General features: G+C 44.9%; 1 protein-coding gene across 2 annotated transcripts in view; it reads right to left on the bottom strand.

The window, feature by feature from the left end:
* Positions 1–15,028, bottom strand: part of CCDC171 (coiled-coil domain containing 171) — a 135,174-nt gene that overhangs the window by 107,892 nt on the left and 12,254 nt on the right. For both annotated transcript variants that reach the window (XM_088457322.1, XM_088457323.1), the window contains exons 3-7: positions 13,341–13,464; positions 10,811–10,985; positions 10,178–10,368; positions 5,031–5,177; positions 4,450–4,542 (exon numbers count right to left, since the gene is read on the bottom strand). In XM_088457322.1, the coding sequence (XP_088313448.1) occupies positions 4,450–4,542; positions 5,031–5,177; positions 10,178–10,368; positions 10,811–10,985; positions 13,341–13,464 (730 nt within the window). The remainder of the gene's footprint in view (positions 1–4,449; positions 4,543–5,030; positions 5,178–10,177; positions 10,369–10,810; positions 10,986–13,340; positions 13,465–15,028) is intronic.

Here is a 15,028-nt window from a genome sequence, read left to right as displayed (position 1 = left end):
TTTTACCTTACATTAATCCCATATGGACCCGCCTCTTCCCTGGAACACTTGAGGGGGGGGGGGCGCCGTAGCACGCATATTCTTCGGACACCCTGGCTACATGCTACTCCTCTGCCAGGGCCGCCTGCATGCATTTGCCCCCCAGGCTAAAAGTTGCCAGCCAGCCCCTGCCGTTCCTTGTTGATTCACTGGAACCCGGACTATTACCCCTGAATCCAGCAGGGAATGAATGGCCTGCAGTAGGGCCAAGGCCTTAGCAGACTCCGCTGGAGGAGTTGTGCAAAAAACCCTTTGCGGGGGTCTACTCCAGAAAGTAAGAGCGTACCGTTGAGAGACCACCTCCCAAACCCAGGCGTCTGTTGTTGTGAGATGCCAGGTGTCCGAAAACTGAAGAAGTCGACCTCCTATCCTGGGATACCCCAGGGGGAGGCCCGCCCCATCAGGCCGCAGGTTTATCGTCCGACCTGGAAGCCGGACGTCTGTTCTCCTATGAGAAGTAGTTCTAGAGGAATAATGACCCTTTGCTTTTCCTTGTGGCAGAAAGGCTCGAAAGGACAACTGCCTAGGTCTAGGAGTAGACGTTGAAGGCAGACCAGCCACCTTAGAGGCTGCCACCGTAGCTACAATCTTATCCAGTTCTGTGCCAATAATGCCTCCTGTAAACGGAAGGGATTCCAGGGCCTTCTTGGACCCTGGATCTGCTATCCAGTCCCTTAACCATAGGGCTCTGCGAGCCACAACTGAGGCAGCTGATGCTTTAGAGGACAAAATACCGGCGTCCAATGCTGCCTCTCCTAGATATGAGGCTGCCTCCTTAATATAGGAGATAATTGTCAGCTGTTGCCTTTATCCATTCCTCAATGGCCTTAGAAACCCAGGCCGTAGCCATGGCCGTATGGGTAACAGCTCCCGACAGAGAAAAGACCGCCTTGAGACAGGCTTCAAGTCTCCTATCTGTGGAATCCTTAAGGGAGTATGCAGATGGTATGGGCAATGTGGCGCTCCTGACCACATGAGCCACATGCGCATCTACCATAGGCGGAACTTCCCACACACAATGCACTCGTCTGGAGGGAGGGGGTATAAAGCCGTAACATTTTTAGTAACATGGAATCGTCTATCTGGAGAACGCCATGCTTCCCCCATAAGTTCATAGAGATGCTCAGAATTGGGAAACGCCACTTTCACAATCTTCTGGCATTTAAACACCAGAGCCTTCCTTAGCTCTGGCTCCTCACTATCTATGTTTAGCATAGCTTTGACCACCCTAATCAAGGAGGGAAAATCCGCTGTTGGAAAATGGTCCTGAGAGGAGCCCTATATATCCTCACACTCAGCAGAAGAAGCACCAGAGTATGCAGGCTGGACGGAGTTATAGGAAGAAGCCGACCGCCTCCTGGTTTTAAGCTGTACCGGCCTAGCTGCTTGCAGCACTTGCTGAAATGCAGTAGGGGGCGAAGCCATACTCTGAGCTGAGTGGGTATAAACGTCCATCCAGGACAGATGCATAGGGGGCATAAACATAGCAGATTGTAGCTGCTGAGGGTATCCCATAGTAGGGGCCAGCCTAGGAGCAGATAATCGATCTACAACCTGCGCCATGATCTGGAAAAAGGAAGCCCAAGGGGATTCCTGCCCAGGAGCTGGTAAATTTAACTGATGTGGTGATTCCTTGTAATAGTGTCCACATAATCCATTCTGTATGAAATCCTGAGGGGGTAACCACGCTTTACAGGCTATACATAACACCAGCACAGGGGCTTCAGCCTCCTGCTCTTCAGCTTCTTTGGACATAATAACTCTAGTGTTATGCAAAGTAATATACAATGTGACAGTGTTTCATACCCCCAATAACCCACACACCTGTAGCAGAGGCCTCATGAGGAGCACATGCAATGTAAAAATATATATAACATATATATTTGCAATAAGCTCTTACTCAAATAGCACACAAGGCCAAGTAGGATATCGAACTCTGTATAACCTGGCCACCTGAGGAGAGGTATACAGGGAGACTAACCAAACCTTCTGAGAATTGTAGCCACCGAGAGCACCTGAGAGTGGTCTTTGGCCATCTCATATACAGGGAGGCTGGGAGGAGCAACGGAGACGCGGGAAACCTCGACTCTGGACAAGCGTCTGGGTTGGGGGAGAGGCCGCCGGGGAGAGCGTACCTACCCTATACTGTATGGATCCTCCGGGCACACTGACATATACATGGCCGCCACCATTATCACCCCCTGCTGTCAGGATACCTCATGTCCCGGTGATCTAGTGGGGGAAGCAGTTTACCTGGCTCCTTGCTACAGCGGCCTCCGGCAGGTCTCCACCGCCGTAGGCACGGACTGCCACGTGGTTCCCCGCCGTCAGCGGTCCGTGGGGAGCCACTTTACCTGCATCCCCGATGTCTCCGGCTGCAGTCCTAGGCTCAGCATTCACTCTGCTGATACCCCGCCAAAATCACTAGTTCCCTCACTGGTGTTGCGGCACCGGCAGGGGTAGACGGAGCAGCGGCACGGGCGTCCATACGGACGAATAGTGCTACTTACTCACACAGAGAAAAGAAAAAAAAACTTGTTTGGGACTGCTGAAGCAGTCCCCTGTTCAGTATGGTGCACTCCTGCGCACCAAACAAAAACCTGAATGCCTGTAGCCAGGGTTGGGGTATGTATGGAGGAGGACCCAGTGCATCCTGGGAGCTGAAGCTTGTAACTGTTTGGTGCCTGGATCACTCCAACCACATACCCCAGGATAATTCCTGTGGACCATATGGACCCCGAAGAAGAAATAATAATAATGAAAGCAGAAGACACAAAGACATTTGATTGCAGCATTCATTGTAAAATATATTGCAATACACATTACAAGACACACAATGGAAGAAGAAGTTGCATCAATTGTAGTCACCCATGTTTTGTCAAGCTTTATGTAGAAGTGATTGGATTGCTCAGGTCAAGTGTTAAGTAACATTAATTTACCAATAAAATATAAATGCAGTATAAAGAATAGTTGCCCTTTGAATACAAAATGTAAAAGTTTTTTAAAAAGTGTGAAATATATAGTTATATCTTACAGGTTTATTATGTACAATTTGGTTTTCAGACACTGTATAAAAAATACAGCAGAGCTTCACTTCTGATGGCCTCTAAGACAAGCAGTCTAATGGACCTTGATATTATATATGGTGGGGATGCATCAGCATGTTGATGGTTACAAGTTGGCATTCATAATATATCGAATATCAACATTGTTGCAACAGCTAACAAGTCGACATCTGTAAAATGTCGACAAGTGAATGCAGTCATTTTGCAAAATGCCGACATTAGGTTTAAGCACATATCATTGCAACCAGCATTATTAGCAACAGCAGCCGGGTTAGGATATGTGACAATAGCCGCAGCCGCCGGGTTGGACTGAGGGTTAGACTTAGAGTTACAGTACTTACATTAGCAACAGCTGCATCACTGATTGTCCACATTTCATTGGTGACAACATGCTTGATGCTGACATGCTGAATTTGTCGACACGCTGCATGCCGACATTCAAACCGTCAACAAAGCATACCGAACCCACATTGTAGACCACATTGATTCCCTTTTTTCAAACTTACCATATACATAGAACATTACAAAAAAATATATATTTTTATATTGTAATTACATTTTTAAATAAAAATGTATTCTTGAAACCATTAGTAAATAAATGAACATAATACAATTAATGCAACAACGATGCATGGTCCTAACACTGGCCCAACACCTAAGCATAGGGTTCCCCGTTTTTCCCGAGGTCCACCATAGGCTCTATTTTAAGATGACACTGTGGACAGGCCCTCCTTCTCATGAAAAATAAGTTATACCCCTTTCAAACTAAAAATTAAAATCCTGGGTAATTCACTTTTACCCGGTAATTTGCTAAACAACCCAGGATTTTTCCCTGTATGAAAGGGTCATAATTCCCGGGTCTCCAACCATGGTTTTATGCAGGGTCGTAGATCCGGGAATTAAGTACCAGGTTGACCCTTTCACACTAGGAAAAAACCCGGGTTGTTCTGCAAATTACCGGGTAAAAGTGAATTACCAGGGATTTTCATTTTCCTGTGTGAAAGGGGTATCAGACAGAAAATGGCAAAAAAAACCTGGCACGCAAAATGCTGGGTAAAAGCCGAGGTTTTTTTTCAATTTTCTGTCTGAAAGTGGTATCAGAGAGCACAGGCATGGAGAAGGATCTTATATACAACTCACTATCACACAATTTGCAGAATATCATGTAGTCATTTAACCGTAGCTTTCACTCTACTCTTATAAAACACAAAGCACTGATCTGCAGGTAGGTAATATATGCAATTTGACTGTATTGCACATCATATGTAAAATAAATAGCCTTTAAAGAAATAGCAAGTATTTGTGCCATGCACAGTAAAGTGACGTGTAGTGCTGCTGTTGTTACCTGGATGATTTCGGAGTTGAACTTGGACTCCAGGTGTGATGCTCTTTCTGCCTCTATGTTCACTTCTAATGTTTTCACTCTCTGATTTGCTGCCTGTGAGAAGACATTACAATTTGGTGAGATGATTTGAAGTCCGTCGTCAAGGTTTTTATCCAGTTTACCATTATGTATAGTGGAGACTAAAGTCATTTTATAACAAAAGTATCAGAAATGCCTATTACAGCTTGCATGTTACATCACCTCAAAGTGCTCTAGTTAAATGGTTTCACAAAATCAACTGTCTGCCTCAATAATGTCACATGACTTAGTGGGTGAAGCTAATAGGAAGCCTGCAGAATTCAACATTTGGAGCCATTTAATTGGCAATAGCGGAATTTCGGGAATGTTCAGTAAAGGACTAGAACGGGAACAGACTTATTCCCCTGTAACGCACCATATTTTGACAGATTAATTTATTCCTTTGATCCAACCCCATTCATACATTAGCAACAAACGTCTACACTGCAGTCCATAATCAGAAAACAGTGTTAGATGAAAGTGACCATAAAACACATCGAAATGCTATCATGTAACATATTTACCTCAAATTCTTGCTTCAGTCTTTCTTCTCTTTCAAGGCTAAACCCAAGTTCACTCTTGTGTCGTCTTAAAGTATCCAAGTGGTTATCCTTCTCTCTGTCCGATTCATGCAGCTTTTGTTGTAGCTCAGAGATTATTACATTTTGCTTCTGTGGACACAGTCAACAAACATCTTGAATTAGAATAAGTTATTGATTTTATACTTCTAATAGTTCTAATTAACTTTAAAATTTAGGGAGAGAGGGAGGGAGGGTTAGGTTACCGACCGACATCCCTGTTGGGATTCTGGCAGCCAGCACCCCGTTCCCAACCCATATTTAATAGTATATAGATTTATCAATATTTTACACTGACGTAAAGAAATCCAAAAGCCACTGGACACCTATGTACTCTTGACATCCACTGATTCCAAGAGTTCGAATGGAGGTTCCTGAAGTTTGTGGAGAACCACTGACAAATCCCATGGAGCCACAGGAGGGACAAGGGAGGTTGAATATGTAGAACACCCTGCTGTAGGTGTGAACATCCAGTAGAGGAGCAATTCTGAGCTGGAACCGGATGGACAGAGCAGAGACATGCACTTTCAGGGATGCTAGGCGTCTGAGATCCAATTCAGCCTGAAGAAAGGCAAGTATTCTAGAAACCTTAAAAACCTGAGGGTCATAGTTGCTAGGGGCACACCACTGGAAATATGTATGCCATACTGGGTAATAAATCCTGGCAGAGGCTGGTTTACGAGCTCTGATCATGGTCTGGACCACAGAGCTAGAAAATCCTTTAGACCCTAGGAGGGATGTCTCTAGAGCCAAGCCATTAAAGACAGGTGGGCCAGGTCCGGATGTAGACAGGGACCCTGAGACAACAGGTCTGGTCATAGAGGAACGTCTATGGAGAGAGTTTGAAGGTTGAGTACCAATGGTGTCTGGGCAAAGCCGAAGCTATCAACAGGACTGTGCCCCCTTCTTGTTTGAACTTCCGAAGAACTCGAGGAAAAAGGGATATTGGAGGGAAGCCGTACGCCAAATGGAAGATAGTGCATCCACGAAGGCTGCATTGGGGTCCCTTGTCCTGGCTCCATACACTGGAAGTTTGCGGTTGTGTCTTGAGGCCATGAGAGCCACATCTGATAGACCCCATTTGTCCACCAGAAGCTGAAAGACTTCTGGATGTAGAGACCACTCTCCTGAATGCACGTCGTGACTGCTGAGGAAAACCGCTTCCCAATTGAGAATTCCTGGGATGAACACTGCGGAGATGGTGTTCGGTCCGTGTGAGAATGCGGGACACTTCTGCCATTGCTGTTCAAGTGCCTCCCTGGTGATTGAGGTAGGCTACTGCTGTGGCGTTGTCGGACTGTACTTTTACTGGCCTGCTTTGAAGGATATCCTGAGCTAGAGCGAGACCTCTGTAGATGGCTTGGAGCTCTATGACGTTGATCGGTAAGACCGACCGGATAAGCCATGGAAGGAGTGCTGGCCGGTCACCATGCCCCACCCGCGGAGGCTTCCATCCGTAGTTAGGAGTACCCAGTCCAGGATCCAAAAGGGGAATCTCTTGTTCAAGTGGGAGGTCTGTAGCCACCAGGCCAGAGACAGGCGAACTTCTGGGGAGAGGCTCACAATCTGATCTGAGCAGATGAGACAGCCCGTTCCACCTAGAGAGGATTAGGTGTTGTAGGAGCCTGGAGTGAAACTGAGCAAACTCCACCATGTCGAAGGTGGACACCATGGATCCCAGGGTCTGCATTGCAGAGTGAATTGACACTCGGTGTGTAGTAGTCTGCGCACCAGTTGCTGTAATACCGAGATTTTGTCTGCTGTTACGAAGATTTTCTGAACCTGGGAGTCCCCAGATGTACCATTCTTTGAGAAGGTGTCAAGGAAGACTTTTTTACAGTTGATCAGCCAACTGTGCATTTGAAGAAAGGCAACGGTTATCTGTAGATGTCGGCGAAGAACTTCTGGGGAGCTGGCTAACAGCAAGAGGTCGTCTAAATATGGGAGCAGTCTGATTCCCTGACGACGAAGATAGGCCGCCCAAACTGCCATGATCTTGGTAGAAACCAGAGCAGCTGTTGAAAGGCCATAAGGCAGAGCCAGAGATTGGCAAGGTAGCTGTAGTATAGCAAACCGGAGATATTGTTGATGAGAAGGCGCTATAGGTACATGTAGGTAAGCGTCCTGAATGTCCAGAGACACCATAAAGTTCCCAGGCTCCATAGCCAGAATAATAGAGTGGAGGGTTTCCATACGAAACCTGGGCACCCTGATAAACTTTAGTAGAATAATAGCCCTTCCCTCTCTGTGCGGAGGTGACCAGAATTATTACTCCTGTGAGCAGTAAGGACTGAATGGCCTTTTGGAGCAGCAGGGCCTTGCTTGGGTCCGATGGAGGGCCTGTGCAAAAGAACTGCTGGGGAGGGGGGTCGCTTCAGGAAGGAGAGGGCATATCCGTGGAAGATCACTTCTCTTACCCAGGCGTCTGTTGTGGTCTGACGGCAGAACTGGGCAAAATGAAGAAGTTGACCTCCAATCCTGAGAGCCCCCAGGGAGAGGCCTGCCCCATAAGACTGATTTGGTAGGTGGACATCTAGTGGCCCAGGTCTGCTTGGTCTTAGGCTTGGATGCCTGATGCCTTGAAAAGGACTGGATTTTAGCTTTTCCTTAAGGACAGAAAGGATGACCTCCGAGGCTTTGCATAATATGCAGAGGGCAGGAATGCTGTCTTGGAAGCTGCTAAGGTAGTCACAATGTTGTCCAATTCTGGACCAAACAGAATATCTTCTGCATAAGGTAGAGACTCCAAAGCCTCTTTAGAGTCCGCATCTGCCTTCCATGAGCGGAGCCAACAATACGCAGGTTATTACAGAAGTGGCAGATGCCTTGGAGGCCAGGAGAGCGGTATCCATAGCTGTTTCACCCAAATTGGAAGCTGTATCTCTAATGAGATTTGTAGGACAGCTGTTCCCTCAAAGGGAAATTACTCTTCTAGGGCCTCTGCCCAACTCTCAGTGGCCTTAGCCACCCAAGCCATAGCCCTAGCAGGACAAGTAATAGCTCCTGTAAGAGAGAATATAGACTTTAGACAAGCTTTCGTTCTTCTGTTCATAGCCTCCTTCAAGGAGGTTGCAGTATGGATAGGTAAGGTAGCATTCTTGACAACGTGTCACGTGGGAATCCACTACTGGAGGAACTTCACATTTAGTGTAATCAGTAGCGGGAAGAGGGTAAAAGGAGCTTAAACACTTAGGCAGCTGAAATCTTTTAGTGGGCATATTCCACACCTCACTCATATGATCAGTTAGCTGATCAGAGTGAGGAAATTCTGGTAAAATTACCTTTTGTCGTATAAAAGATGGCTGTTTTGCCTTAGGAGCAGGTTCTGTCTCTTCTATTTAAAGAATATATTTTACAGCTCTTACAAGTGCATGTATATTTAATTTAGTCAGAGTCAGAGTGAGAGAGGTCTGCATCTTCTGCCTCCCCAGATGATAAATCAGAATCGGATAGCTGTGAGGGACTGGGAAGATAACATAGTACGCTTAGTAGGTTTACTAGGTAAGGGTCTCTCTTTTTGCAGCATTTTCTGAAAGGCTGTAAAGGTATCTGCCAGACTCTGCACTGAGGTAGAAAGTACGTCTACCCATGGGGGAGGCAAAGGATTTGCAGGGAGTACCTGCTGTGGCCATCCCATATGGGGAGCTACCACAGGGACCGGAAGATGGTCCGCAATTTTTACCAGCACTTGTGAAAAAGTAGCCCAGGGTGGGTCCTGAGGAGAGGACACTGGGTCTGATGGGCCCAAGGCAGTATAACAAGATGCACAAATGAGATGCACCATGAGACCTGAATGAGGTCCTCTGAAATTAAGCCTGCTGAGCAGGACTTACAAGACACCAGAGTGGGGGGGAGCAGGTTGCTTGTCATTCTTGCCTCTGCCTGATATAGCTGCAAGAATAATGAAACACACTATCTGACACAGTGCAACGAGCAAACCAGATGTTTGTGTAATATGGCACAGTGTAGTGCGCAACAGCGATATGTAGTATGTGATAGCCCTCACAAATATATGAAGATGTGAGGTACAATGAATCCCTTATAACTTAGTATGCCATGGTTATATCAGAAGAAAGGTATAAACTGATAGTCATATGAAAAAGAAAACAGACAGGAAGCGTTAGCATAAGTCACATACAATGCAGAATATACAATATAACCGCAGTGGGCACTAAAATCAACTACACAGACCACATTGGCTGGTAGGCTATAGCACTGTATAACCCTTAGGAGAGGTATACAGGGAGACTGGACCCAGCGTTCCCGGAGACCTGAATGCAGAAAATGGCTACCATAAGTCTCAGAGGAAGCGGAGGGTGAGGGAGGAGCAGCAAGACCACAGTGGAATGGCGCCCTGAGCTGGGGGAGGGGCCGAAGGGAGAGCGCCTTGTCCCCTATGCTGACTTTAACCACCGGGTCCCCTGGCCTTACAAATGCCCTGCGCCAGTGCTAGTAATGCCCTGGTGGTTTACTGGAGTCCCGGACGAACCCGTGTCCACGTCAGCGCCTCTGGTCTGTCTCCGAAGACCGAAGGTAAGACTGCGCACACACGCGGTTCACCGTGAGCGGGGATCCACCTTACCTGTCCCCTTGATTCTTGGCTGCAATCTGGGATCCAGGGAGCCTCTGCTAGCTATGTCCCCCTCAGAGCCCCACCAAGAGTACCTAGCCGAGGGCTGGTGTCACTGCGCCGCAGAGGGGTGATGGAGCAGCAGTGCAGACGTCCCATGGACTATCTCGTGCAACTGTTCATAGTAGATAAAAGAAATATAAACTAAAATCATAAAAAATAAGCTTGGGCTGCTTAAAAGCAGCCCTCTGTTAAAATGGTGATCCAGCTTTTGCCAGACACCAACAATCCAGCTCCTGCCTTGGGCTTGTTAACAAAAGTGAGTTGCCCTCAGGCTGTGAGCGGAGTATAGGGAGAAGGACCGAAGCATCCTGGGATTGAAAAGCTTTGCTGTTGGTGTCCGGTCCTCAAAGTCCCATCTACACCCCCCTGTGGACTCTATGGACCCTGAAGATGAAATTTGTACTAATTGGTGTATAGCCGACATAATAGGTACATTTGTCATATCACTAAAGCTAGGTACCTGAACTAGTGCTTCCAGCTTGTTTCTCTCAGACATGAGCACCTCCTGCTCTTTCTTGTAGGCTTCCACAGCATGGTCTCGATCTTTCAAATCCCTTTCAAAAGCTTTCTGTGCATCTTGCCAACTGTACTGTGTTGTCTGGAAATGCTCCTCAATGCTGTAGATCTTTCTGTGGAGTTCTTCCATCTGTGCTGTGTGGGGAAATGTTTCCATGTCAGACAACATTTATATAAGATATAGGTCTGCCAACTCACAATCCTAAGGCTACTGTAATTAGCAAGCAGATAACACAGTGGAGGTCTGGAAGTAGTTAGATCAAGTACAAGCAATAGCCGGCATGTAGTAATTCAGTACACAGCAGGTTTACAATAAGAGCAAGAGAGTGGTAGAAAGACATAAGTTAGCAGCCGGTTCTGAGATCTTCTGAATTCTTGCAGGAAAAACTGTCATCTTATCACTGTTGTGGGTCACCAAGTAAAATAATCTGCAGTTTCAATCACAGTACTCATCCACAATGTGAAAATAATGAGTAAATACATTTTAGTTGTTGGCTATAACGCTCATTTTGTGAATTGTACAAGGAATGTCCATCCCATCACATAACTCACCATAAGAGGTGGAATATCAGTTTACCTTTAAAATGCTCTTGTATTCTAAAGGAATTTGCCTTCTCCTCTTCCAGCGCCTTTCTTTCTTTACTAAACTGCTGTCTTGCCGTTGCCAACTCATATTCTAGACCCTGATGAATCGCTTCTCCTTTCTCAAACTCAGAACGTAGCGTGGCAAATCGGCTTTCACTAGCTGACAACTAGGAAATGCAATTTAATAAAAGTAATAGTATAAAGCAATAACCATATTATTGCTTTTATTAACAGTACGTATCATATCACAATCAAAAAATGCATAAGTAAATATAACTTATTGAAGCATGTATTTACTAGTTATTTTGGGGAAACATTAGGCACAAAGGGTACATTAGTACTGCAGCTGTTTTTAAGGTTACGTGCTCTTACAGTCTCTACAGTCTGGTTGCACTAGTAGAAACAGCAATATTGCCTATAGCGATTACAAAATGGTGAGGAAAGTGGAATTATCAAAAAATATAGGTTCAAGTTCAGAACATGGGTTATCATAACTAAACTGCTTCAGAACATCAGTAAACTTGTTCAGAACATTAAGTAAACTAATATAACATTTAAAATGCTACTTCTTACTAATTTAATGCTTTAGTAAATTGTATGAGGTCTGCTCATTCATTCTCGGCTCTGACTGACTGAAAACAGGAGACTACCCCTAAGTGTTCTTCCCATCTTTTTACATAGCAGCTGCTGAACCAAATGGAGCCTCCAGCAAAGTCCCCACCGCCGCTGGTGAGAAGACATATCGGGAGAGGACTAGGACCGCAGACATGCTCCCATGGTAATGCTAACAGCAGGCGGCACTGGATAGTCCAGCACAGTCCCCACCGCCGCTGGACCCAGACCGCAGACATCCTCCCATTGTACTGCTAACAGTCAGTGGTGCCGTCGCCTCCCGAACAGTCCTGTCACCGCTGTAGAAATCACAGCAATCACGGGAGGCATTGCCGTCTGTTAGCATTACCATGGGAGCATGTCTTATGAACTTAGACCTAAAATATAAATATTTTTGTGTTGTAGCATGAATACAGTGTCCTACAGTAGTAAACATAACCATACACACTCAATCTAAGTAAATGCAGCTATATAAAGTTTAGAGCTATTTGCCTTTAATAATATATAGAGCAACTGGGCGCAAAAAAACTAATAGTGCAAAACCCATTCCTGTCTGCTGTTCGTAAAATAAACGTTAGTGGTGACTGGGTTTTACACGGAGCCAATGATGAAAACTATAGAATCAATACAGCCATGCCTGTAGTTGACTGTCCCAACCACAGCCCACCCAATCACCATAACTAGCCATCTAGTGTGTATAGCTCAATGTGGAAACCAGAGGTTCTGCATAGATAAAGGGGGAAATCTTTGATATAACAGTATGGGCATCAGAGACAAGGCTGAGCAGGTACTGTAAGTCTGTGCAGCTGTAAAGGAGATCTGTGTAGGGTCTCTCTGCCAGTAAAGCACGGATCTAGTGCAACAAATCTAAAAGTACCTGGAACTTTATCTTCTACAATATCCATGTTATACTTTATCTATGTTGCTAATAGGGTGAAATTGTTGCATCTGTTTAATGAACAGAAAATAAAAACCAAGAAAAATAAATTAGAAACATTAGTTATGGTTCCTATAACTGCATAACATACTGATATCCATTGTCAGAGTTTACAGTAAGAGAAGCTTGTGCAATATGCAGCCAACAGAGAGCCTGATCTATCCACAAAACGCCTGCATTACACATCAGTGGGTATTCTCTCAGAACAGGAAATTATTATAAAATTGCAATATGTGACCCAGTCACAAAACTAGAATATCAAGAAGGGCTTAGCAGGGAGTCCTCCGAGGACATTTTAGCAGATTCTTGTACTTCTTAAACAGTAATGAAACTGAACTTTTAATTTTTACTTCTCTTAAGTACATTGTTTAGCCCAACAACAATCACTGTGGGTGACATTCCAATCACTAAGCCGCTTACTTAGGAATAATATTTGATTCTGCAAACTCAGACACTTTACATTCACAGTCTAATAACTACCTGCCAAATCCATTGCAATACTTTGGTTTATCAGTGAAGAGACTGGCTCGCCTTATATACACTTCCAAATGCTTCCCAAGTGTTACCGCACTGTCTGTCTCTTCTCTGGCTCCCCAACACAGACAGAAGGATAACGTTCAAAATCTCAGTCTTAAACTACAAAGCCCTAAAACACCTCAACCTCCATACATCACTTCCCTGATCGCCTACATACGGTATCACACACCAAAATGTCTTTTTTGCTGCACCCAATATATTGTGGTCACTAGAACTTTCAGAACTTCTGACACCACAATCTGATCTACTATACTCTGTCAAATTATACGTTTCCTCCTTCACCCAAGTATTTTCCTGTCGATTGTCATGAGACTGAAGTATAGAGAGCAACATTAGATATGCAGACTATTGGTAAGCAAAAACAATAAAATAACGCCTGGACAATAAATAAATAAATATGATTGCTTGAGGAAAAGAAAGTGACATATTAACTCACCTCTTCATTGTGCTTTATCACCAGTTCTAAAGTCTCAGATCTAGATTTGTTAAGTTTGCAGCGGAGCTCAGAAATTTCACTCAGATCAGAAAGCTCTTCCTTGGCATGCTTAAATGACACTGATCTGCAAATTGATTGATAAAGTGCTATGTTCATAGAGCAAGTAAAACTATTTTTGGACATGAATATTTAACAATATTTCTGTAACAAATCCAGCATGCTGTCTCTTCTATAATTTAATAAATGCACATTGCTTAGTAAGGTAGTGCTTCTCTATCATGCATCACTCAGGCATTGCAATCACTCGACATGTGACATCTTAAGCCGCCCATACACGGTGCAATAGACACCTTGCGCTGCGACGGCCGACATATCGGGCGGTCCCCACACACGAAGCAATCCGCTGCCCAACCATCCGATATGCCGGCACTAAGTACACTAAGCGAAGACTGGAAACAGCTTCTGAGAAGAAACCGAAAGCAGACGCTGTGCGCTCTAGTGGCCGGGAAACACACAGCGGCGCCGGGCAGAGCAAGTGCAGCAGTAGGACATACGTTCCTGCGAACCAGACCACAGTTGTGGACAAGACAAAGGGGTATTTTAACTGCTGATTTACCGTTTGATGAAGAATCAGGTAACACCTACTTACTATAAAATACAGCACACATAATCCATGCTGCAGTAGGAACTGACTCACTGATTGCTTCACTGATTGCTTCTATTCAGCAGTAATATTCAGGACTATGTTCACCGAAAAAGGCAAAATTTGTTTATTTGGATGACTGGTCAGGTTTGACCCTTAAAATGAATTGCAGGTCTCTGGACTGTTTCATAGTCGTTCAAACACAGCTATTTTTAAAATCGTTATCGTTCAGATCTGAAGAAAAATCTGACCGTGTGTATGCACCAATACTGTATAATAGTAACACTGTACAACTTTAGCTAGAGCCTTATAAGTACTCAGCATGCGCAAAACCATTATAGACAAGAGATAGGTACACAACAAATGTGAATAAAACACTCTAGGAACGTAACCTTCTGTTTCAGGCAAAACCCACCTGGCACGAGCCTCCTGCCACATAGGTCTTCAGCTTTTCTAAATGCAATATGCTTAATTTTTAAATATAATATATATTATACAGGCTGTCTGTACCTTTACTACCGATTAACTTCATTTTAAGTGCATAAATTGATATTATTGACCACCATTGTTACATTGTGCTCAATCCAATTACATGCGATGTACTCGCACAGGTGCAAGTCATCACACTTGACAGCAGTATAAATTAGCATTAAAGTGTTCGCAGCGCCTTAGGGCTCAGAGCAAATTTATGCAAATTCAGGCTTGGCGAGGGGCCGCAAGATGCCGTGCCATTGCCGGCGTTTAATGCTGTGGCAACAGCAACTCGCACCCTTTGCAATCAACTGGATTGACCCCATTATAGTAGTAGTATGAGAATTAAGGCTATGTTTGAAACTCAAATTCCACCAAATAGATTGTACACTAGTGCTTAGAGTTCTACACCGCACCTATCATCTAAACAAAGTGGATGTAGCCATTTGTGGGTTAAGGCCCTCATTCAGAGCCGTACGCTCTGAGCAGAGCGCACGCTCTGCATGAGGGCCGGGCTCCTTTTTCATGGAGCGTCCTCCTGGACGCTCGTATAGCTGTGGGTCACCACCCACAG

This window comes from Taudactylus pleione, unplaced genomic scaffold (genome assembly GCF_031769625.1).
Source record: "Taudactylus pleione unplaced genomic scaffold, aTauple2 ptg000757l, whole genome shotgun sequence".
Lineage (NCBI taxonomy): Eukaryota > Metazoa > Chordata > Amphibia > Anura > Myobatrachidae > Taudactylus > Taudactylus pleione.
The sequence above is the reverse complement of the archived record's forward strand: the minus strand, read 5'-3'. Positions and strand labels throughout refer to the sequence as shown.